The sequence below is a fragment of the Protopterus annectens genome, chromosome 5.part1, assembly GCF_019279795.1.
Source record: "Protopterus annectens isolate FY-2018-M chromosome 5.part1, PAN1.0, whole genome shotgun sequence".
Classification (NCBI taxonomy): Eukaryota; Metazoa; Chordata; order Ceratodontiformes; family Protopteridae; genus Protopterus; species Protopterus annectens.
The window spans coordinates 669,486,030-669,510,479 of record NC_056736.1 but is presented as its reverse complement, the minus strand read 5'-3'; the positions used below and the strand labels follow the sequence as shown (position 1 = coordinate 669,510,479).

The window sequence follows — 24,450 nt, the reverse complement described above, 5'->3', positions numbered from 1 at the left end:
CATTTTTCCCCTTCTAGATGTGCATCTTTTTATTCTGCATTTTTCCCCTTCTAGATGTGCATCATCTCCTTTGTCCTAAGATTACTGTTCTCTTTTGTGACAGTTCAGTTCTGGGTAGTTGCGTCCAGATGTCCCTTTTATGCCCCACATTCTGTGCAGGAAGCATAAATGTGACGTATGGTGCAAACAAGATCTCTCGAGTTTATATTGGCGGAGCGACAGGCTTCCTGGGGCTGGACATCTCTTCTTTAATGAATACTGCAGCAGTCAAGAGAAGGACATCTACTGTTATGGTAAGATTTTACGCAACTGTACTTTTACATGCTGTTATGGTATCAGCCTTAGCTACTTTTTCACAAGATCAGGGATTTTTTGATAGCAAATTCTTCTTTTATGTCTGGACTAAAGATGTGTTATTTGGCCCTTCTGTTGCTGAGGTTCTTTGAAGTTTGAGGAGTAAGGGAAGTTAATTCAAGGAGCTTCTCAATGATTTTTTCAACCCTGTTTTCAAAGTTCATTAAAAATCTTCCTTTTCAGGATATTTTTTTAAGAAGCAATGTAAGAAGCCTCAGCAAAATTCCAACAAGCTGAACATTAAAAAGCAGTAGCAGAAAGGCTCAAAGAACAAAGGACAATGCAGAAAGTCAAAGTCACTATTTGCTTCCCATTCCACCCTCCCCCTCCCCACCCTGGCCTGAGGACGACAGATTCTCTGACAGACTGCTAGTGAAACCATTCCCAGTGTTCTGATACAAAATAATGCAGAGAAGCAAGGAAGAACCTATGAACTGTACTACCTAGGCATATATAGTTAGAACATTTTTGTTAATCATATGCTTTCACATGACAGCAAGAAATTCCTCTCTGAGTGCATATTTATGGAGATATTTGCAGAAACATGAGTACATATGCTTAACTGACAATCTGAATATCTCTCAAGATATGCAACTTACAGTGCAAATATGAAAGATAGTTATTTTCAACAACATATAAGGTTTCACCTGATGTCAAGCAATAGTTTAAGTAACTTGTTTTTTGAAATATTAAGCATGTATGGAAATATTGCATGTTATCTAGTCCAATCTCTCAGACATTCTTACCCGTGGGTTCGGAGTCGAACCTTGGCTCCGACTCGGCCATACTCTAGCTCGAAGTCTTTCAATTGGCTGGGCTAAGAGGTATCCCATGCTGCACTGCTCCCTTTCCCCAGATCTCGTTTGCCATTCGGAAAGTTCAGACGTGGTCTCGCTCTTGGCTGTGGCTAAGTATAACTTTTTTGTCGTCTTTGACTAAAATTTTGCTCCTAAAGCTATTTTCATAGCTCGGTGTGTGTGTGTTGTGGTTTGTTGAAGCTGTTGTGCTCCTTTGTGTTTTTTCTTTTACTTGTCTCGTATCCCATCAGTATCTCCCTACGGACTAGGCCCGTTTCAGTTAGAGGACCTTGTCCTCCCTTAGTTATCTGTTTTCCCCTTCTGTGCTTGTCTTGTGTTTAGGTACCTATCCCCTCCAGGCTAGGACCATTTAAGTTAGAGGACCCAGTCCTTCCTCTTGTTGTTTTTCCTGTCAGGACCATTTGAGTTAGAGGTCCTGGTGTGTTGTTTATAGCTTTTAGTTATAGTTTTCACGCTTTTGCTTGTATTAGTCCATTCTGTGGTGTTGTATCAAGTATCCTGCCAACCATGTCTAAGGATACAAAAGAACATAAGCCTTCGGGCTTTAAGAAGTGTAGCAAATGTGGGTACAAGATGTCTATTACCAATGGGCACTCTGTATGTGTTTATTGTTTGGGGGCTATACACCTTCAGGAGTCTTGTGCTTTTTGTCATGCGTTCAGCCCTCGTGTTCTTCAAGAACGGAAGAACAAACTGATTTTGAAGGGACTACTGAAACTCCTCCTTTGAGAAAGATTTGGAGAGGTCTTCTAGTGCTATGTCCTCTCCCTCTAAAACATCTAAAGCAAAAAAAACGAACTCAGGCTCCGTCTGTACTATTGGATCCCCCGGAGAAAGTTACCAAACCTACTGTGGCATCCTTGGCTCCACTGTCTTCTGTGCCGAAGGAAGTTTCTGAAGCTACAGGACCTTCATCGGCTCCCACATTTCGGAGCTGGTGATGGAGATACTAGCTCGGAGCCGATCTCCAATATTTAGACTGGTGTCTCCTCCTCACAGGTCTCCTTCTGAGAGGAGGTCTAGATCTCTTTCTTTGTCCTCTAGGTTCTCCAGAACACTTTCTGATGTGGATAGAGTGGTGCAGAGACTGCACCATTCACCGGTGCTGGCTAAATTGCTTTCGGCTCCAGCCCAGTCTGCTCCGGAGCCCGTCACCCATCCATCGTTTATAGATCCTCTGAGCAAATCCCAGCCTTCGGAGCCAGAGTGGTTGGCGCCATCTGATTCTTCTAGGTCGTCTCCGATAGCCCATACCAGCTTGTCGGCTCCAATCTACGCTCCGACCCCGTCGGCCCCGTCCATGTGGTTCAAGACGCATGGTTTCTCAGTTGCACCCGAGGGGGGTGCTCTTCAGTTCCTAGCCTCCCACTCAGTGCTTTGGCTCGGGTGAGCCTGACTCTTGCTTCGGCTTCTGACCGTGTCCCTTCTGCTCCAAGGGATTCCACGGTTGGTTGGTCTTCGGAACCAGGGGGACCAGCTTTCGAGGTCATGAGGAGCGTGCTGGCCAGATCCTCAGCTGCATCATACAGTTCTGACACTCTTCCCCCTCCAGCTACTGTATCAGTCTCTGATCACCCTCTGTCTTTGGACAGCAGAGACCCAAGGCCTCAGGAGACCCCCCATGAGTGGTCCCCTAATTTCTGAGGGCTCACCAGAGTTTGTGCCTGAGGAGCCACCCAGAAAAAGAATGTGCAAGAGGAAGCACATTGACTCCCAGGAAGAATTTCTCACGTCAGACACTGACCTTGAGGAATCCGAGGGGTCCCCAAAGTCGCCCTCTGAAGATATCTCTTTCTCTGATATCCTAGAGATCTTGAAACAGAGAGGCGACTGGCCCTTAAACCCCCCTCCCCCCTCTGAAGAGGAGTCAGTGTTCCTGAAGGCCTTTGGGGCTCAGCCTTCTGCCTCCTGGGTCTCTCCACCCTTCGACGAACTCCTGGATCTGGTTTGTCAAAGGGTGTGGAAAACCCCTAACACTGTGGAATCAGTCCAGAGGAGACCCAACAAATTTCTGTCTGCCCCCTCTGGCAAAGACTTTCTCATGAAAGGCATCCCAGTAGATGCCATGGTGGTGGCAGCGGCCACCAAGAAGGAACTGGCTGAGACTTCATCTACCATCCATCCCCCTAACAAGGAGTCTAAGACTATGGATCGGTATGGGAAGCGTATGTTTTCTTCAGCGTCATTTACTCTGCGGTCGCTGAATTACTTATCATATTTTACACGGCTCCAAAGAGATCTCCTAAAACAGCTTTGAGATACTCTGCAAGGTAACATTCCTGATGCAGTGGCTCAGAAAGTCACTGCTCAGATGTCTACCTTAAGTTCTCTCGCTAACTCCTCCATGAGGCTCATCTCCTACACAGCCGAAGGAGCGAGTAGAGCAGCGAGTTCCGGAGTTTCTCTCAGGAGGCACTCCTGGATGCACCTCTGTAATTTTGCAGAGGCCTTCAAGTCTACATTTACCAACACCCAATTTGATGGTTCCTCATTGTTCAGAGCCAAGGTGAAAGACATTCTCACTAGGTGCGAGCAAGAGGGAAAAACTCTGTCTGCCGTGGGAGTCCGTTTTTCCATGCCTTCTAGACCTTATCCCAAGAGCCAGAAGGGTGGGAAAATGTGGTTCAAGAAATCGCAGAAATTTTTTCCTGACGCACAAAGTGAATTCCCCTCCAGAGGCAGGGGAGGGGGTGGTAACTCGGGTAGAAGCCTCCCTAGAGGCAGAGGAGGCCTGCTTAACCAGGGAGACCGTGACTCCTTTCGTGGTCCTCCCTACCAGCACTCCTGATGGGAGGCCCCACTGCACATCTCCAGAGCCAGTCGGGGGTTGCATCTCACTATACCCAGAAGCCTGGCAGCACATCACCCAGGACCAGTGGGTATTAAAGATAATTTCTGGAGGATATCACATTCCCTTCTCCCCCCACCCTCACCGATCAAAAGAATCCCAGATGTTACACCCAATCAAAGGGATTCCGCAGCTTCAGAATTTCAAAAGCTGCAAGAAAAAGGAGCCATCCAGCATGTCCCCTCAGACCAGATCGGATTAGGGACTTACTCCAGATTTTTTTTGGTGCTGAAAAGAACAGGGGACCCGAGCCCCATCTTGGATCTCAGCCGCTTGAACCTCCATGTGAAGAAGTCCAAGTTCCAAATGGTCACATTGCAATCCATTGTCCCATTGTTGGGAAAAGAAGTGTGGATGTGCTCCATCGACCTCAAGGATGCTTACTACCATATAAAAATGGACAAGGCATCCAGCCAGAAGTCATCTACGCTTCCAGCTGGGAGACAGTCATTTTCAATTTCGAACCCTGCTCTTTGGTCTCACCACAGTCCGCAGGGTGTTCACCAAATGTATGGCAGTGGTGACAGCTCACTTGAGACGTCAGGGATTCCAAGTGTTTCTGTACCTGGATGACTGGCTCCTTTCTGCCACCACCAGGCATCTACTACTAGAGACCAGACACACCACCATCAATCTGTGTCAACGATTGGGTATCACTCTAAATTGGGAAAAGTCTGCCTTGCCACCCTCGCATTATGTCTCCTTTATAGGCGCCGAGTTAGACACCGTGCTCATGAGGGCGTTTTTACCACAAGAAAGGATTCAAGGTTTGCAACAACAGGTAAACTCGTTGCTCCCTTTAAAGAAAGTGAAGGCAAAAACGGTTCTCAAATTGTTAGGGACGATGGCTGCAACAATTATACTGGTCTCTCTTGCGAGGCTAAACATGAGGCTCCTTCAGTGGCTGCTTTTTGTCCAGTGGTCTCCACAAAGTCTTCCGCTTTCTCATCTCATAATGATCACAGACAGGTGCAAGCAGGATCTATGCTGGTGGCTTCACACCAGCAACCTCAATGCGGGAAAACCCTTAGTTTCATCCCCTCCTGTTGCCACAGTGACCACGGATGCTTCCCAGATGGGGGGGGGGCATTATCTCGGCAGGACAGTCCAAGGCATGTGGCAGGAGCACGAGATACATCTGTATATCAGTATCTTGGAGATGAGAGCAGTGCTACTAGCGTTGCAAGCACTTCAGAGCTTTCTTCCTCTCAGGACAATTGCAATCCACTCAGACAATATGTCGGTGGTATGGTATCTGAACAAACAAGGAGGAACCAGATCGTATCCTCTTTGCAGAGAGGCCATTCGAGTGTGGCAGTGGGCAGTGTCTTCCCAACATTTTCTTGTAGCAATGCACATTCCGGGGAAGTCCAACGTGATCGCTGACAGGTTGAGCAGAGCTATTCTTATGCCTCACGAGTGGTCCCTGAACAGTCAAGTTGCGGAACAGATTTTCTGCAGATGGGGTCAGCCTTGCTACGACCTATTTGCCAGTCCCCTCAATACCAAGTGCAGCAGCTACTTCACCCTTATTCCCCCTCAGGGGGAGTCACCCAGGGACGCTCTGGTTCACGATTGGTCCTCCGGTCTACTGTATGCCTTCCCGCCTGTTCCTCTGCTGACAAAGGTTATTCAGAAAGCACAATCCTTGGGAAGCAAAATGATTCCGATTGCTCCACACTGGCCTCGTCAAATTTGGTTCCCCTTTCTCCATCCTTATCTCATGGACGCACCCTGGATTCTGGACCCACAGCCAGATCAACTGACTCATATGTCAGGGCAGTTCCATCCCTCTCTTCAAACCCTCCGGTTGACAGCCTGGCTACTCCACTTCCATCACTAGTCAGGCTTCATCGTTTTTCTCCAGAAGTGGTTCATATTCTGTCTTCTTCCCATAAGCCTTCGACCAGAAAAATTTATTCCAGTAAATGGAAAAGATTCTCCATCTGGGCTCATGCAAGGCAAATTGATCTGTATACAGCTCCAATCTCTTCAGTTCTGGAATTTCTTTCCTTGCTTTTCAATCAGGGGTCAGCAGCCACAACCATTAAAGTCCAGTTGGCGGCTATTTCCACTTTTCACGTCGCTAAAGAACCCAGTTTAATGGTGCATAAACTTTGTAAGGCATTCTTGAAGGGCACTATGCTGCTCTGCCCTCCAGTCTTTGAACCGGTCATGCCTTGGGATCTAAATTTTGTGCTACAATGCCTCACCACTTCCCCCTTTGAGCCTGCAGCTACTTGTGAAATTAAATATTTGACTTGGAAAACTATCTTTCTGGTAGCCATCGTTTCAGCTAGACGTGTCTCAGAGCTCCAAGCTTTGTCAATCAGACCACCTTACTTGATTTTTCATAGGGACAGGGTTTCCCTCAGGCCAAACCCTTCCTTTATGCCAAAATGGCTTCGGTTAGTAATCTCAACCAATCCATTGAACTGCCCGTATTTTTTTTCCAGAGTTCTCTAATAGGGCAGAATTCAAATTTCACCAGTTGGATGTTCACAGGCAGTTGCATTTTTATTTACATAGAACGTAGGACCTTAGGAAATCGGATCAGCTGTTTGTCTCACTTTTGGAAAATAAGATTGGGTCTTCTGTTTCCAAAGTGACCTTGTCTAGATGGATATCTAGTTGTATTTCCTTCATTTATGCCTCAGGTGGTAAGGCTTTACCATTTAGAGTGAAGGCTCATTCTACCCGATCTATGTCTACCTCTACAGCATTTTTGGCCAGGATGTCTATGGATGATGATTGTGCTGCAGCTACATGGGCATCTACTCACACCTTTATTACTCACTATAAATTGGATTTGGTATCTAGAGGCAGATCTTCCATTGGTTCCACAGTGCTCAGCAGTATTTTCCACTGAGCCTCCCAGGGTTCAGGTACTGGGGACGCTGTCCCACAGGTAAGAATGTAGGCGAGATTGGACTACATAACATCAAGAAGTTATGTACTCACCATAACGTTCAATGTATGTAGTCCATCTCGCCTCACATTCTTACTTATCCTCCCTCCTTCCCCATCCTGGAGGACCTAAAGGTTAGTTCTGGTTTCAGTACTCCTTTTATTATTGGAATGTTTTTTCTTTCTCTTTGTGTTATGTGTATGGGGGGAGAGTGATAGAGTGATTGAGTTTGCAGCAAACAAGATCTGGGGAAAGGGAGCAGTGCAGCATGGGATACCTCTTAGCCCAGCCAATTGAAAGACTTCGTGCTAGAGTATGGCTGAGTCAGAGCCGAGGTTCAGCTCCGAACCCACAGGTAAGACTGTGAGGCGAGATGGACTACATACATCGAACGTTATGGTGAGTACATAACTTCTTGATGTTAAGTTGTCAATCTCGCCTTCATTCTTGCTTGATGGGTTCGGAGCCGATCCTCGGCTCCGACTCGGCACTTGCTAAGCTATAGAGTCACTTTTACCAGCTCGAGGCAGCCCCATATCCCATGATGCAAGGCGGTAAGTACCCAGATCTCATTTGCCGCTTCGCTGATGAGGTCCTCCTTTTACCAGCTCCTGGTAAGTGTTTAATATTACTAAACTTTTAGCCCCCAATCAGAAAAAAATTCTATTTTCTTTAAAATTCTATCTTTATAGATAATTGTGAGGCTTTTTCTGACTAACTTTATTTTTCCTTCTTTACTTTTTTAGTCAGGCCTTTAATCCCTCCCACCCCCCCACCCCTGTCAGGGTGTGTGTGTGTGTGTGTGTGTGTGTGTGAGTTTTTACTTCTCAGTACTTTAACTTTAGTTTCTCTGGTTCGGGACTGTGTGTGTAGTGTTTGTGAAAGCACCATGTCTAAAGATCAGAGGGTCTCAGGCTTCAAGAAGTGTGACTCGTGCTGTCAGAAGATGTCTCTGACAGACGGTCACACTTCTTGTATATACTGCCTGGGACCTCTCCACCTGCAGGACTCCTGTGCAATTTTCATTCTTTTAGCCAGAGAGTCCTGCAGGAAAGGAGGAACAAACTTATTTTAAGAGGACTTCTTAAACCGGAGGGCTCCCCGGCAAAATCGGCTCCGGGTAAGCCCTCTAAGACTACCAAGGCCCAGGCTTCGGTACCTAAGCCTTCGGCCTTGGCTCCGACTCCTTCGGAGTCGAGATCGGCTCCGGCTGGAGCTGATCTTAGCTTGGAGAAATCTTCGGCACTGATGGCTATCGGTGCTGATACTGTGAAGGTCACTTTGGTGCCGACTGGCTCCGACATCCATGTGGCTCGGGCTTCGGTGTCGGCGCCGACCGGCTGCGACACCATGATCTCTTTGCCTGTATCGGCTCAGTGCCTTTTGCCATGCGTTCGCTGAACTATTTGTGTCACTTCACCAGACTCCAAAGGGACATCCTTAAGGAACTAGGTGAAGTAGTACAGGATCCTGCAGCTCTGGGGGCACAAGACAAGATTGCTTCTCAGCTAGGAATCCTTAACTCCATAACCAACTCCTCCATGCGGCTGATTTCGTATGCAGCAGATGGAGCGAGTAGAGCCGCAGGCACGGGAGTGGCTCTGAGACGTCAATCCTGGATGCGGCTCTGTAATTTTGCAGATCCCTTCAAGGCGTCCTTCACAAACTCTCCCTTTGATGGATCAACTTTGTTTGGTCCTCAAGTGAAGAATACATTGACCAGGTGTGAGCAGGACGGCAAGACTCTTTCTGCCGTAGGGGTCCGTTTTTCCACCCCTTCTAGACCTTACCCCAAAGGACAGAAGGGTGGAAAGATGTGGTTCCGCAAATCCCAAGGAGTCACGCCGGATACACGTGGTCAGTTTACCCCTATAGGCAGAGGGGGTAATAATAACAGACGCCGCCCTAGAGGCAGAGGGGGTCCACAAAACCAGGGAAGCAGAGAGTCTCTTTCTGACATGCCCTTCCAGCATCCCTGAGGTGTTGCCAGACTGTCCATCCTTGGAGGCAGTCGGGGGAAGATTATCGCTGTACCCACAAGCCTGGCTTTCCCTCTCACAAGACAGATGGGTACAGTCGATCATATCCGAGGGTTACAAAATTCCTTTCGAGGAAAGTCCCTTCACTCACAAAAATTCCCTTCCAGATGTGCCACCCGGTCTAAGGGAAATCGCAAAGTTAGAAGTATCAAAGCTTCTACACAAAAGAGCCATTCAGCCAGTTACAACAGACCATTCAGAGCCCGGAATCTACTCAAGGTTCTTTTGGGTCCCCAAAAAGACGGGAGATTGGAGACCAATATTGGATCTCAGCAGACTCAACAAGTCTGTGAAAAAGACGAGATTACGAATGGTCACACTTCAATCAATTTTGCCCTTCCTGGGCAAAGACAACTGGATGTGCTCAATAGACCTTCAGGATGCGTACTATCACATAAAAATTCACAGCCGCTCCAGAAGGTTTCTCCGCTTTCGGCTGGGGTCCAGTCACTTTCATTTCAGAGCCCTGCCCTTTGGTCTCACTACAGCCCCCAGAGTGTTCACCAAATGTTTGGTAGTGGTCACGGCTCACCTGAGACATCAAGGATTCCAGGTGTTTCCGTATCTCGACGACTGGCTCCTTTCAGCCACCACCAGGCATCAACTTCTCCAAGCCAGGGATTACACCCTAAATCTCTGCACTCAGTTAGGAATTTCGATCAACTACGAAAAATCCTCCTTGTTGCCCTGCCAGTCTATTACTTTCATAGACGCAAATTTAGACACTGTTCGGATGTCAGCAACCCTCACAGACCAAAGAATCTCAGATATCCAAAGTCACGTGCGGATCATCCTTGCCAGCGAAAAGGTGCAAGCCAGACTGGTCCTGAAAGTGTTGGGCCTCATGGCAGCGGCCATTACCCTTCTTCCCTTGGCCCGCTTCTACATGCGTCTTCTTCAATGGATGTTGTTCACCCAGTGGTCTTACCAACAACTTCCCATGCGTCACAAAATCCTGGTTACACAAGCTTGCAAAAACCACCTATCCTGGTGGATTTCTTCTCCCCAGATTCATCAGGGCAGACCCTTTGTATCCCCGGCCCCGGTAGCCACAGTCACTACGGACGCCTCCCTGATCGGGTGGGGGGGTCATTATCAGGGCAGGATGGTTCATGGGACGTGGCAACCGTTCGAATACCACCTGCACATAAATGTCCTAGAGATGAGAGCAGTGCTTTTAACGTTGCAAGCCCTCAACGACTTTCTTCCCTTGGGAACAATTGCAGTTCACACGGACAACATGTCTGTAGTATGGTATATCAACAAACAGGGCGGAACCAAGTCCTACCCCTTGTGTCGAGAAGCTCTCAGACTTTGGCAATGGGTGATCTCCTCTCATCGGTTTCTGGTAGCAACGCATATCCCTGGGAAAACCAACATTTTAGCGGACAGATTGAGCAGAGCTATTGTCATGCCTCACGAGTGGTCTCTTAAACAATCTATAGTAGAGGAGATTTTTCTAGAATGGGGCCGCCCATATTGCGATCTTTTTGCTACTCCCCAAAACAGCAAATGCCCAGACGACTTCTCTCTCTTCCCACTGCCAGACCACCCCCCCCAGGGACGCTCTTACCCAGGATTGGCCCCAGGGACTTCTTTATGCCTTTCCTCCCTTTCCTTTGATTCCACAAGTACTCCAGAAAGCCACCGTTTTGAGAGCCAAAATGATTCTCATTGCCCCCTATTGGCCTCGACAAATTTGGTTTCCGTTCCTCCATCGTCACCTATTGGTGCAGCCGTGGCATCTGGACCCAGTGCCAGACCTTCTGATTCACCAATCGGGTCAGCTGCATCGGTCTATTCCTTCTCTCAACCTCACAGCTTGGTTGCTCCACTTCCTTCCTTAGCCAGGCTTCCTATGATCTCTAACCCAGTTAGGGATATCATAGTGGCTTCCCTTAAATCCTCTACTAGAAGGATTTATACCAGCAAGTGGAAACGCTTCTCTTGTTGGGCAGAATCAAAGAATATAGATCCCTTTACTGCCCCTGTTCATGCAGTTTTGGATTTTTTAGCGGAAATCTTTCACTCGGGCTCTTCATCTTCCACGGTCAAAGTTCAGTTGGCTGCTATCTCGAACTTTCATGTCGGGTTTGCAGATCACAACATTATGTCCCACAGGCTTTGTAGAGCCTTTCTAAAAGGGATTTTTCTCCTTAAACCTCCTGTCAGGAGTCCTCCTCCTCAATGGGACCTAAATCTAGTGCTGACATCCTTAATTCTTCCTCCCTTCGACCCAGCTGTTTCATGTTCACTGAAGTTTCTTTCATGGAAAACACTCTTCCTTGTCGCTATTACCTCGGCCAGGAGAGTGTCAGAACTTCATGCTCTTTCTGTTCGTCCCCCTTATTTGGTCTTCCACAAGGACAGGCTATCCTTGAGAACTAATCCATCCTTTTTGCCTAAGGTGACTTCGAAAACAAATTTGAACCAATCTATTGATCTCCCTGTATTTTTCCTAATTACTCCAACAGATCGGAACAAAAATTACATTATCTTGATGTTCACCGCCAACTCAGATATTATTTGGACAGAACAAAACAATTCAGGAAATCCGATCAGCTCTTTCTTTCTTATGCTGAAAATAAGAAAGGCCTTCCTGTTTCCAAAGTGACCTTATCTAGATGGCTTTCTTCCACCATCTCCGAAATCTATCAGCTCAGGGGCAAACAGCTGTGCTCAAAACCAAAAGCGCATTCCACCAGAAGTTTAGCCACTTCCACAGCCTTTCAGGCTAGACTCCCTTTAGACACTATTTGTGCAGCAGCCACTTGGGCCACTCCTCATACCTTTGTTTCTCATTACAAATTGGATTTGGCCTCCAGGGATAGAGCCAGTTTTGGTTCTACGGTTCTCAAGAGTCTGTTCCATTGAGCCACCCAGGATAGAGGTGCTAGGGACGCGGTCCCATCAAGCAAGAATGAAGGCGAGATTGACAACTTAACATTGAGAAGTTATGTACCTACCATAACGTTCCATGTTAGTTGTCTTCTCGCCTTCTTTCTTGCGACCCTCCCTCCTACCCCCTTGCCTGGACAGACCTTGATCTCCCTTGTTTGGAAGATTGCTTCTTTAGGCACCAGTTAGTTACCTGGTTCCCATTACAGCCCTTATTTAGGCTAGTTGTTTTCTTTCCTTCAGTGGAAAGTTTTTTGTGCTAGGTGTTTCTCCCTATAGGTACAAACGAGATATGGGTACTTACCGCCTTGCATCATGGGATATGGGGCTGCCTCGAGCTGGTAAAAGGGACTCTCGAGCTTAGCAAGTGCCGAGTCGGAGCCGAGGATCGGCTCCGAACCCATCAAGCAAGAAAGAAGGCGAGAGAAGACAACTAACATGGAACATTATGGTAGGTACATAACTTCTCATTTCATAGTACTAACAAACAACTAGCAATGTCTCAGGTATGATGTGATATAAATTGACATTGATAATGAATTTCCCAGTTTCACCACGGTATATAACACCATACTCATCAGTAAAATGTAAAGTTATGAAAATATGAGCCCAAATATGAAAAATAAGTGACAAATAGTTGATTAATTTCTCTTCTGCAATACATTCCAGATTACCAATCATAGTGTCATTTCGTTAATAACAACTTGCACTTTCTAATACTGCCTATTACCAGCTGCTAATTTGCTTAGTTAAGAAAAACCGAGCCCAAAATGGGTGTGAACTGGAATACTTCAGTAATGGCTAAGAATAAACACTTTAAGATAGGATGTCTAGATTAACTATTATGATGTGAAATGTGAATGGGACTGTTGACCAAGGAAAATGACAAAGAATTTTAACTTAAGTTTACACGTCAAGAGTGCAGAGTGTGATGTTGCAGAGATTGCTCTTGGCTAAATGAGAACATCAGGTAGAGTGAGAACACTGGGTTCTGCTGAGGTGATATTGATAGATGAAAGGAGTAGCTTTAAAGCAGAGGAATGTAAGGAAGATCGCAAAGGAAGGTATTTGCTGGTTAGGGGATATAGGCAGGGTAGAACAGTTATTTATATCCCACCAAAAAACTGATGTAATTTGGTTAAAATCAGTACTAGGACAGGTAATTGCAAAATATTAGGGGATATTGCTGATTATTTGTGATTATTATCCAGTATGTGATATAAGGGATGTAAGCAGGAGACCAGGAAAACAAAATCATGTCAAAGGAGGCAAGGCTTTTGAGAAAATACCTGGAAGTGTTTAGGATGTGGGACCCATGTCAAGAGAATAAAAGTAAGCATGATTACACTTACCTTGCATTGCAATATAATGTGGTCACACTTAGATTTTACATATCACAGGCGCACAGAGTTTTGATAATGGATTATGAAACACGTACAAAAGTACTAACAGATAATGCATCATTTGGGTTGGCACTAAATAATAAAGACAAGGAAGAGATGAGACATTGGTGCTTTTCTACCTATTTATTAAAGAAAGCTTTACTGAATGCATGGTTTTCATTATCTTGCAACAATTCATGCACTGCAGATGTGCTATAGTAAAAGACTGGGAATTATTGGAAAAAAGGGTACACCATAATATTGTCAGAGAGGCTGAGCTGGAATGGTGCAGTAGCAACCAGAGATATCTCCAAGGTTTAGAGACAGTGAAAGAATACCAAAAGAAAAGAAAAAGGCTGATAGAAAACTGGCTGCAGCAACTCAAGCAAGCAAGAGGAATAGTTGGATAGGGTAAATGATTACTGGAAAGTATTACATACACAGGGCTATTTCAAAAAGGATACTGAAACATGAAATTGCTGGCCAAAGAGATGCACAATAAAAGGTTGCTGAGCTCTGATAATAAACGCTTTTGAGGTTTTTTTTCCCTCTGCTTTTTCTGTCAGTGCTTGAATAGTATATTCTGCTGTTTTCACTGTTTCATCTAATTATAAATTTTGTTTGTGCTTCTGTTTTTACTTTGACTTGCACAGTAAGTTTTGTTGATTACAAGCTTCATTTAGAAGTTTTGACATGAAAGAACATGCTGATATTGCAGTTTTTTCTTTGGGGATATGATTAGTGAGTTGATCAAGATTACGTTTTAAATAATTTTTCATTTAATCGCGATTTGACACTATTTTGTATGTTAAATGTTTCTGAAAGGAGTTTTTCATCAGTTTATAATTTATTTCATATGTAATATAGTTTTAGGCTTTATCCATTCATTTGGACTGAAACTAGCTGTTTTTTTACAAAATCGGGGGACATTTATGCATGTATTTTGTGCTTTGAACCGTGTTACTGAAAGTACTGTCATTTTTCCTCAGTTCGGTGTTCAGAATAGTATTCAGAAATCGTCTTTAGATTGCCATTTAGAGGGAGAATAGTGTGATTTGTCCATCATTTTACTGGCAGACTGTGCAGCTAGTGTTTTGTATTGAGACGGCTAGTTTCTTGTCCCTTAACTTGATGGACTCAAATACTGTGCCCCACCACCATCTTCCCCTTGTGCACCTAAAAAAAACTTAGAAATAAGTCAAGAAGTATGCCTCAACCTGTGGCTTGTAACTCACCAGTAGCCTTAAGCAGGCTGTCGTACTACTTCACATCTTTTGCCCCCTAGTGTGGTGGTAGTACCACAACTGTGCATGACTCAAGGGTCAAACATGTCCTCCAGGGCTGTACCATTTCCTGGTTCAGATATGGGAGAACCAAACTCTTCAGATGCAGAATCTGTTGCCAGTGTTGATATGCCTCCCCCTGGGATTTTTTCACTTGTATATTGCACACAGAAAAAGACAGAAGGCCCATCATGTCACAGGACAACAGTCTCTGACTGAATGTTTACTGAGTTGGTGGCCATGACTAGAGCCATTGTTCAAGCAGTTGATTGTGGGGTGCAAACCAGGGTTATGAGTAATGCAGGTGCTTACAGCACCCATGAATTCTAATTTGAAAGGGATTTTTAATCTGATGTTTTAGAAATATCGGAGTCTGATCAGTCAGCTTCTTGTGATGAACAGGTATAGATACCAGAACAGATGTTTTCTGTTTCCCAAATGCTAGCTAGATTTAGGAAAGAATTCAATTGAGAGCAATCTTTAGCTGCTGCTGACATCAGCAGGGTGTATTCTTTTGGAGGATGAGGACTTGGACATGGGAATCTTCCTTCCCAGCATTAGGGAATGTTTTAAAGAAAGCTCCAGATTTTTCTATATTAAATATGTCTTTACTAAAAAGTGTTTAAGAAATTCAGTGTGTGCTCAACCATGTCTGGTCTCCAAGCCCCCTTGTCTGCAGATCCAGCTGCTGTGTCCCCACCAACATATTCCAAGAAAAATACTTGACTTCATCAAGCCCTGTCCCTTCGGTTAACAGGCAGGTGGCTAGAATGTCAGGGAAAGAAGCTGCCCCAGTCCAGTATGGTAGCCTTTAAGGTGCTTAACTACCAGTATTTATATGGAAGCTTGCGTTGAGGTGTATGTATATTTTAGATGAGTTCATTGCATCTTTACCTGCTAAGCAAAGGTCTGTGTCAAAGATGTTGTGTCTAATGTTTAACTGTCTAAACATCCTTTTAGAGTGCCTTAGAAGGGGCTGATACTGTTTCTAGAAATGCAGTGACATCTGTGGTGATAAGGAAGTATGTTCAGTTGCAAAGTCAAAACTTTTCTGATGAGTTACAAATAAGATTATGAATGCACCAGTTGATTCTGATTGTGTGTTTGGTACAGCAGCAAATCCAATCCTTAAACACTGGGATGGCATAAGTAAATTGATACAAGGGGTGTCCTAAGTTTCCCTCCAGTGAGTAGGATAATTTTCTGTGGCCCAACAAACAGAAGTCCCAGCTGAACAAAAGCCATGACACCAAAAGGAAATGCCAGGATGAGAATTCTGCCAAACCTAATGAGGGGTTTACTTTTCCAAAAAAAAAGATAACACCCATTCCAACCTATGACTATGCCCGTGACTCCCATCTTTCCCAAGGCCCCGGGGTGTCCTGTCTTGTACGTTTTCAACAAAACGGCCTGACCATTAGTTTTCAATAAGTGGGTGCTCAACATTGTTGGCAGAGGTACAAGTGGCAGTGGAAGGAACACCGGCCTCAGTTCAAGGGGGTGCCCCTCACCTGCCAGACCAGACTTTATCCATCCTATACTCTGACAGATGCTGGATTCAGAGGTCATAGAACTGATCCCTTTTTCAGAAAGGATGAAAGGTTTCTACACCAGAATTTTCCTGGTTCCCCAAAAAAAAAAGAGGTCCAGCAATGGTCTTCCTGACAACTATCATTTCTGAAAACCTTTATCAAGGTCCTCGAGTTCAGGTTGCTTACCCTGCAGATATTGTTATCTTTTGTGCCAGACCACTGCTTCATAATGACCCAGGACTTGAAGGATGTGTTTCCCCGTAATCCCCATTGCTCATCACTTCAGGAGATATCTGAGATTTGCTGTGTCTTTTTCACTGTATCAGTTCTTTGTATTGCCATTTTGGCTGTCCAATGTTCGAGTGCTTACCAGGCTAGGGTTCAGGTTAAACATTCTGAAGTTGTGCCTGACACTCTCATGAAGGCTTATCTTTCTGTGATGCTTAATCAACTCTTAAAAAGAATGGCCTTTCTTCCCATAGATAAGGTCATGTCTTACCAGATGGCATTTCAGGAATTCTCCAGCAGAAACTTTGCCTTGGCAAGAAAATTCCTAGAGATTCTTTGACTTATGGTGTCCATGATTCTTATGATACCACTGGCCTGTCTCCACATGCAACCATGCTAAGTTACAAAGGTCCTGGGAGAAATTGCAGCTTTCTTAAATGTGTAAAAGCCAAAGATAGTTTTCTTGATCTGTCTGTCTGTCTTGTGCTGCAGTGCTTTTGCAAGGGTCCAAGGGGGTGCAGACATCACTTGCATGCATAAATGATAAGTGTACCATTAGGCAGCCTAATCCCCCCCTTGCATAGACTGTTGTGTCCTGGTCTTCAGTCTCTACTGAAGATTTATTGCTGGGCCATGTTCCCTTCCCACCCCAGGGGAAAGAAAGTAGGCAAAAGCATCACGATTCTTGCACAGCCATAGCTGTCCTTTTGCCATTTCTGCCTGTAATTAAATTCAGGTCATTGTCGATGCAGACACAGACCCCCACATATACTGTTGGGCTCTTTCCTTAGAGCTACTTCTAGTAAGAAAAAAAGGCAGTTGAAAAAATAGTGATTTACTTTCCTTTTTTTAGACTTGCACATATTGGCTTATCAAAATGTTATATGTGTGGGAGTGTATTTATTTATGGACATTTGTTTATTGGGTAGTAAATACCCATTTTCAGTGGAGGCCTAGAGAGAGAGAAAAGCTTCACAGAATTAAATAGCATTAAATAAAGAACTAGTACAAATGTAATTAAAAAAAGCATATATCAATATATTATATATATATATATATATATATATATATATATATATATATATATATATATATAAACATGTGTGTGTGTGTGTATGTATGTATGTACATGCATATGCATACAGTTTGATAGTGGAATACACAGGATACATTAAACCAATAGAGCATGGAGAGACACCAGTGATGTAAAAAGTAAAACAAAATAAAACATTATTAATTGTGATAATCAGTATATACAAAAATAGAAGTACAGTCTACTGTGCTAGAAAATCAAAAGGTACAAGTCTACCCTAAGTGTAGCTAGAGGGCAGGTGTTGAAAAGTATAGATAGATAGTATGATGAGAGGTGAAATTGTTAAAAGAAGATATTGTGACTCAGTGTCATCTGAGAATAGATGGATTTCACCTAAGGAACAGGCCTACTGAATGATATATCCTCAAAAAGATTTAGCATTACTGTATTTCTACATAATTAATCTTTCTATGAGAAGTAAGTGTATCCATTTTCAAATAATCTCAATTCAAATTATGCATTTCATTTTCTATTATTAAATGACAGGCTTCGACAGATTCCTCCAGAGCTCTTCCAATATCCCGTTGCAGCATTCCGGGTTAAACTAGCAGGGTTTAAACCCCCAAGAGATGATGGACTTCCTGACAGAATTCCTTACAGTCCATTGTGGAGCATGGAAGCCCTCTGGACTATGATGGACTGTGTTGAAGGGAAACAGCTAAGTGCTTCTCTACTGGTAAGTGGGGAGTATCGAATTTTCCTTAATAACCAGAAGTATATAAAAATAAAGTGTTGCTTAAATGTTTGTGATATATTTTGGCATCAGAACTTGATCCATTGTTTACTGATACATTTTGAAAATTTCTTATTTAAAGTTTGGATTGTTAGGAATCAGAATATGTTCATCATTCTCATTGCTGCAGTAGTGTTTTGGCTATGTGAGTTGTGTCCTGCCTAGGATACTACAACAACAAGCCAGCTTCACTAAGCTCTGGCTCCCTCCCCCACCTACGCTGTGACTGCTAACTGTCTGGCCCCTTGGAGGGAAGTCAGCAATCAGAGTGCAAAAAACTTCAGTGCTTCCTTGCCTCCTGGAGAGGAAGCAGGTCTGAGGCTTCACAGGAACAACAGTCGGCTTCAAGCTTTATTTCTGGCAGACAAATCCCAACAGGGAACCCTTCCATATAGAAAATATTGCCCTGTTAAGAAAATATGTATGCATTTCATTTTATGATGAAAAATGTTGTTTCCTCTTTAAGAAATGCAGCGCATTTTCTTAGTATCCGTTTCCTGAAAGTGTCCACTGTTTATTGATTAGAGGTTATTTTTTGAATTTAGTGGCAATTTTCTATTTAAAAAATTGTACTGCTTGTGAAAATTTACTTTTTGTGATGTATTTAAGTAATCGAGAATTGTTCTGACAGGGCAGAAAACATTTGCAAATTATTCTAACAACTTACTTGATAAATTTTCTATCAATGTGTTTTGGAATAGTGTTTCTTTTCTGACAGGATTTTTTGTGTTCTGCTTATGCTCTTAAAATGAAAAGGGAGCTTTGTGGGGAAGTGTAAGTGTCTGTGCTGCTTGTGAACACTTGTCTGACAGCTTAACTTCGATTGACACCTTCCAACAGCACTTACTGACATTTAGACTTCTTCCTCGGCTACAGCATGTATACTTGCTCTGGACTAAGTTGGTTCTTCATCCACTGTAACTAAAAAGAAAAAAAAAAACAACATAGTAAAGAACCCTTGCCACTACCTCAGGCTCAGATAGTGCCTCAGCCAATAGTGAATGAACCTGTATGGTCAACAGTTATTTTTCAGACCATTCAGTTGCTTCACAGGGTTGCTCTGGTGTAGTCCTTTCAGGCGATTGTGGACTGGGGGTCAACGACATTCTCTTTGGCTGTCCCAGTTTTCAATTCAGGTATGGCGAAAATGGTTTGGGTTTGAGAGACACTGTGAGAGATATTGTCTTCCAGGGCGATACCTCCTAAGAAAAAAACAAAAGATTAGACATTTTTATCTGAAGACACGGGTGTCTGTCTGTAAAGATTATTTTCTTACCCTTGCCAGGCAGTTATAACAGCCTGATCAGATCTATTTTCTATCCGCTTCAGCTGTTGGGTATATTGGATCTGACCAGCTCTGAAGCTGGCAAATTTTCAGACTCTTGGATCCAAGGCTCAGGCTTCTCCCTCCACGTCACAGTTCCTCAGATCGTATTTGCCAATTGTGAGTTTCACACGTGATCCCAGGGCTTAGTACTTTGACACTTTGCCTTTTTTTCAGATGATTGCTTATCTTTTTTTCTTTCTACAGAAATTTTTCTTTTCTTCCTTCTAGGGATTCACTATAGTGGATATAATTCATTCTACAACTATCCCTCCTATTTTGCCAGCCTTGAAGGATATATTTAATGCTGCCTGTAATAATCCTGATTCTCAACCTTCAGTCCTCAGAAAAAGAGAGAGAAACTTTATAAAATACCTCAAGCTAGCAAATTCTTAACTCTTCTTAGATTGGACCCAGCTGTCATTTCAACTTTTTTGCCAGCGGGAGACAGACTTTTGGTTAATGCATTCCTTTTGCCTGAGGATAAAGAAGGCAAGGTATTTTACAGATTTGGTAAGATAATTCTTTCACCTTCTACTTTAGCATAAAGAATTCTTAACTGCTAAGAATATATGTGGAAGTTTATTCTGAGTTGTTTAAACAGTTTGAGGGAATACTGTAGGTAGCTTCTTTCTGAATCTCATTGTTTCAAATCTTTCACAGATATCAAAATACGCTTTGAAGAGTGTGTATGGTTGTGCAAATACTATGTCTAGGGCCAGTGCTACATTTTTAGAAGATATGCCTGGGTACATAACCAGTAGTTTGCTGATGAAGTTATGTCTGAAAATTTGAATTCTTCTTTAGGTAAAGTGGTTTTGCTTGGCCCATCTGCTACCCACTTTCTCAAACAATTTGATGAAAGAGAGAAACTAATGCAAGGACTGTATATGATTGTTCAACTCCCCTTTACAAATCACCCAAACTGTCTTCTCCTTTTAAGAAGCAAAACAAGCAATCCCTCCAACCTGAGGCCAAGGAGCAAAGAAGAGGTGACAGGAGGGGGACAAGAAACCTGGAGCCTTTCAAAAAGAAAGGGACAGTCTAATAATTCAGAATGACTAGGCCAGCATTGTCACCTTAACCCCTCATCTTCTGTCCCTGTCTCTCTAAATCTGTCCCAGAAATTCGCTATCTGCATTGCCCTTTGGTAACAGATTATATCAGATTCTTGGGTGATAAAAAAAATGTTTAGGAAGGTTACAATGGGCAATGGATACACATACCTTCTTTTAGGGAATTACTTTTCATCCTCCGACCCAGAGTCTTTTCCTCAATCCTCAAGTTCTTTAACACTTGCTTGCCCTAGGAGTCCTAGAACCAGTACTTTTAGATAAAAGGGGGCGAAAGCTTCTACTCTAGAATGCTTCTGATTCCAAAGAGCGAGCTTTCATGGAAACCAGTTCTACATCTTCTTTCTCAATCTGTATGTGAAAGTATCAACATTCAAAATGCTGATGCTTAATTTACGTCTCATTTCTCCTTGGAGTTTTAATGGTAAAATTAGCTCTAAAGGATGCTTATCATCACATCCCTACATCCACAAGTTTCAAGAAATTTGTCAGATTCTGTGTCTGAATCACATTTTCAGTTCTCTGCCTTACCCTTAGGGTTATCTACACTTCCGTGGGTGTTTGCAAAGTGTCTCCTTCCAGTGATAGCTCATTTCAGACTGCATGGCCATAGCCGGCCTTAGGCATAGGCCAACTAGGCAGCCGCTTAGGGCACTGCTCTAGTCGGGGCACTTTCCCAGTAAATTTGATGGTGTAATTAGAGCAGGATAGGGGCACTGGGAGGTGTTGGGGGTGCTGTGGAGCCCTTTTGCCTAGGGCACCAGTTGACCAAAGGCCGGTCCTGTGCATGGCATTCACATTTTTTCCTTATTTAGGTGATTTATTTGTCTTTGCAGTGTCTGTTCTCAAATGTCAAGTCCTTAACATAGGTTTCATTTCTTCTTCTTATCAATCTTGTGGTTCCAGATATATGTATAAAATTCCTTCTTGACTCCATCACAAAGGGTTGTGTTTCTGGGCTGCCTTCAAGCCGCTTCTCAGCAAATGTTTTTATTTTTTCTTACACAGAAGAAGGTGAATTTTTATTTGGAAACTTCCCTGAGCTTTTCCAGTCAGCCTCAGACTTCTGCAAGAGAATATCTCAGGATTCTAGAGTTTATGGCTTCTATGATTATTATGATTCCTGTTCCCAGGTCACGCATGAGAAAAATTCAATGCTTTGTTTTAAAAAAAAACTTGGACTCAGCATCTTCATTCTGTGGAATTTCGGAGCCCAATTTTGGGTTTCCTTAAAAAGGAGCTGCACTTGTGGAGAGAGCAAATGTCCCTAAATCTAGGTCTACCCTTTTCTCCTAAAATTCCAAGTCAATTTGTAACTAAAGATGTCTCGTATGTTGCTTGGGAAGCAGTTTATATGGGGGTAAAGTTGCAAAGCCTTTGGAACTCTTCAATCAAAGCACATAAACGTCAGAGATGTTGGCAGTGATCCAGGCCCTAAAATCTCCTCCTCATCTGTGGTCCCAGGGACCTCTTCAGGTGATTACAGACCACATCATAGAGATGTGGTACATAAACAGGGGGCACCAAGTTGTACTCTCTGTGCAGGCCTGCTGTGATGGCTTAGGAAGTGGTTCTACAACACTTCTTAAATGTTGTAGCATCTTACATTCTATCTGGGCAAAATATAGTGGCAGACAAGCTGAGCAGGATCAGGACAGACCCTCACAAATAGAAATTGAACAATTGGGGACTTCCGGAGTTGATCCAGTTGGAGGTAATGTCTTAAGAAGATCTTTTTGTTTCATTTCAAAACAGACAGCTGAACAAATTCTGTACCAGGGCTCCCTGCTCGCAAGCCTGAAAAAATAATCGCATTTTCATTCTCGTGGTTGGGAATGCTCCTTTATGCATTTCCATCATTTCCACTGATATTCAGAGTACTGTGGTGACTCCCTTCTGGCTCCCTGAACAGTAGTTCTCTTTTCTTATGGAATTGGCCAAGGGCAATTACCACAAGCTTCCTCACAGACTGGACCTACTCACACAAGACCAGTGGCATTTGATACACTCATCTTAAGCATCTTCATCTAACTGCCAGGTTGATTCAATTTTGATGTCCTTTAGGTACCTCTTTAATGAGGTTAATGGCTAATAAACAGGGCTCCGTCAGGGATTATGTACCACTGGTTCTGAAATATTTACGCAAGTTGCTTTTCTCTAGCCTTTCTTATTCATCTGTTAAGGTACTTCTTGCAGTCTTTTAATCATGTCAGCCCATGGATCTTCCCCTTTCTTCTGTGTTATTGGTAAAACAATTTCTGAAGGGAGTTTTGCATCTCATGGCTCCTAGAAAACAAGTGGCCTCCTCTTATAATCCTAACTTTGTGCTGGAAAAGTTCCCTGTGTCTCCCTTTGAGTCAGCTAATCAGGCAGACTTAAGGTTCATTACCTGGAAAAAGACTACTTATTGCTGTGACATCTGCAAGAAGAATATCTGGCTTGCAAGCTTTCATGGTGGATGAACATTTCTACTCTTTTATAGTGATAGGGTCACCTTAAGAAATAAAATCCCTCATTTATGCCCAAAGTTGTTTCAGAATTTACTTTGAGTCAAGCCATCAGTCTCCCATTGTTCTCTCCAGATCCTCAGAACCAGGGGAGAAAGGATTCTACATACTCTGGATGTGCATAGACAGCTCAGGTTATATCCCTGACAGAACAAAGTTTAGCAAAACAGACTATCTGTTAATTTCTTATGATGGGACAACCTATGTCAAAAGAGATTCTTTCAAGGTGGTTGTCCTCAACTGTTGCTGTTTTGTTATTTCCACCATATAAACTCTATTACATGCAGTATCAGGTCATGTTCTGTTATAATCCTGGAATCACTGATAGCATACTGGAAGGGGGTGGACTGTAGAAGCATTCAAGAGATAGCAACATGATCCTCTGTGCATGCCTTTACAAAGTATTACAAGTGGATTCCTTTTCCAGGTCCAAGATCATTCTACAAGGGTTCCTGGATCTTTAGTCTTTTTCCTACCAGGCTGTATAGGCTTTGTAATCAACTTGTATAGATAAGAGGCTACTGCAGCAGTGAGAATGATAAACACAGAGCAGTTGTGAAAGTTGCACTTACTATAACAGTAGATGTTTGAATTCCTCACTGCTGCAGTAGCAACTGCCACCCTCCATTCCCCTACGTCTGTATTTAGTTTGTTGTTGGGATATAAAGGTTTTGTTTACTATCATATATTTTAGACATTTAGAATGAGTACGTTCATTCTCTCTTTATGGGCGAAAAAGTCCTGAAGTTTTTTGTACTTTTGACTGCTGATTTCTCTTCAGTAGGCGAGCCAATCAGCAGTCATAGTGTAGGTGAGAGAGGGGGTCATAACTTTCTGAAGTTGGTCAGTTGTATCCTAGACATGATACAACCCATATAGTTGATACTTCAGCAATAAAGAATATGAAGGTGTACTGTTATCAAGGGTGTTGCTTAGGCATGCTCTTTGTACTCTACTGAGAATAATTTTCTATACGTTTCTTAACAAAACCATGGCTTTTTAGGCTATATTGTGTCTAAAACTGTCTAAATTACTGCCTCCAATAAGAGTTTCATAGATTGAAAAAAATATCTATTTACTGGATTTATGGGATTTTTCAAATGTTGAAATGAAAGGTGCGTTGGGGGCAGCAGAAAGAGCACACACTTACGAAATTAGATCTGAAGTAGTTACTTCATTTGATCTGCAACCTGTGGGATTCGGATCCGACCTCGGATCCGACCGGCAGCTTTCCAAGCTTCAAGATCCGAGCTCCTAGCTCCTCCCCACTACCCATAATCCCTTGCTACCAACCACATTACCCCAGATCATTTTTTGCTGCGGCTAAAGACAGTTGCTTCTCAGTGAAGAGCTCCTGGCCTGGTGAGATTGTTCCTTTTCTAAAAGCTAGTTTCTAGTTTAAATTTGTGTGTGTGTTGTTTTTAGCGTTA

At 43.4% G+C, this 24,450-nt stretch overlaps 1 protein-coding gene across 2 annotated transcripts in view; it reads left to right on the top strand.

The window, feature by feature from the left end:
* RNF17 (ring finger protein 17) overlaps positions 1-24,450 on the top strand; it is a 3,936,714-nt gene that overhangs the window by 3,698,391 nt on the left and 213,873 nt on the right. For both annotated transcript variants that reach the window (XM_044073290.1, XM_044073289.1), the window contains one exon: positions 17,870-18,059. In XM_044073290.1, the coding sequence (XP_043929225.1) occupies positions 17,870-18,059 (190 nt within the window). The remainder of the gene's footprint in view (positions 1-17,869; positions 18,060-24,450) is intronic.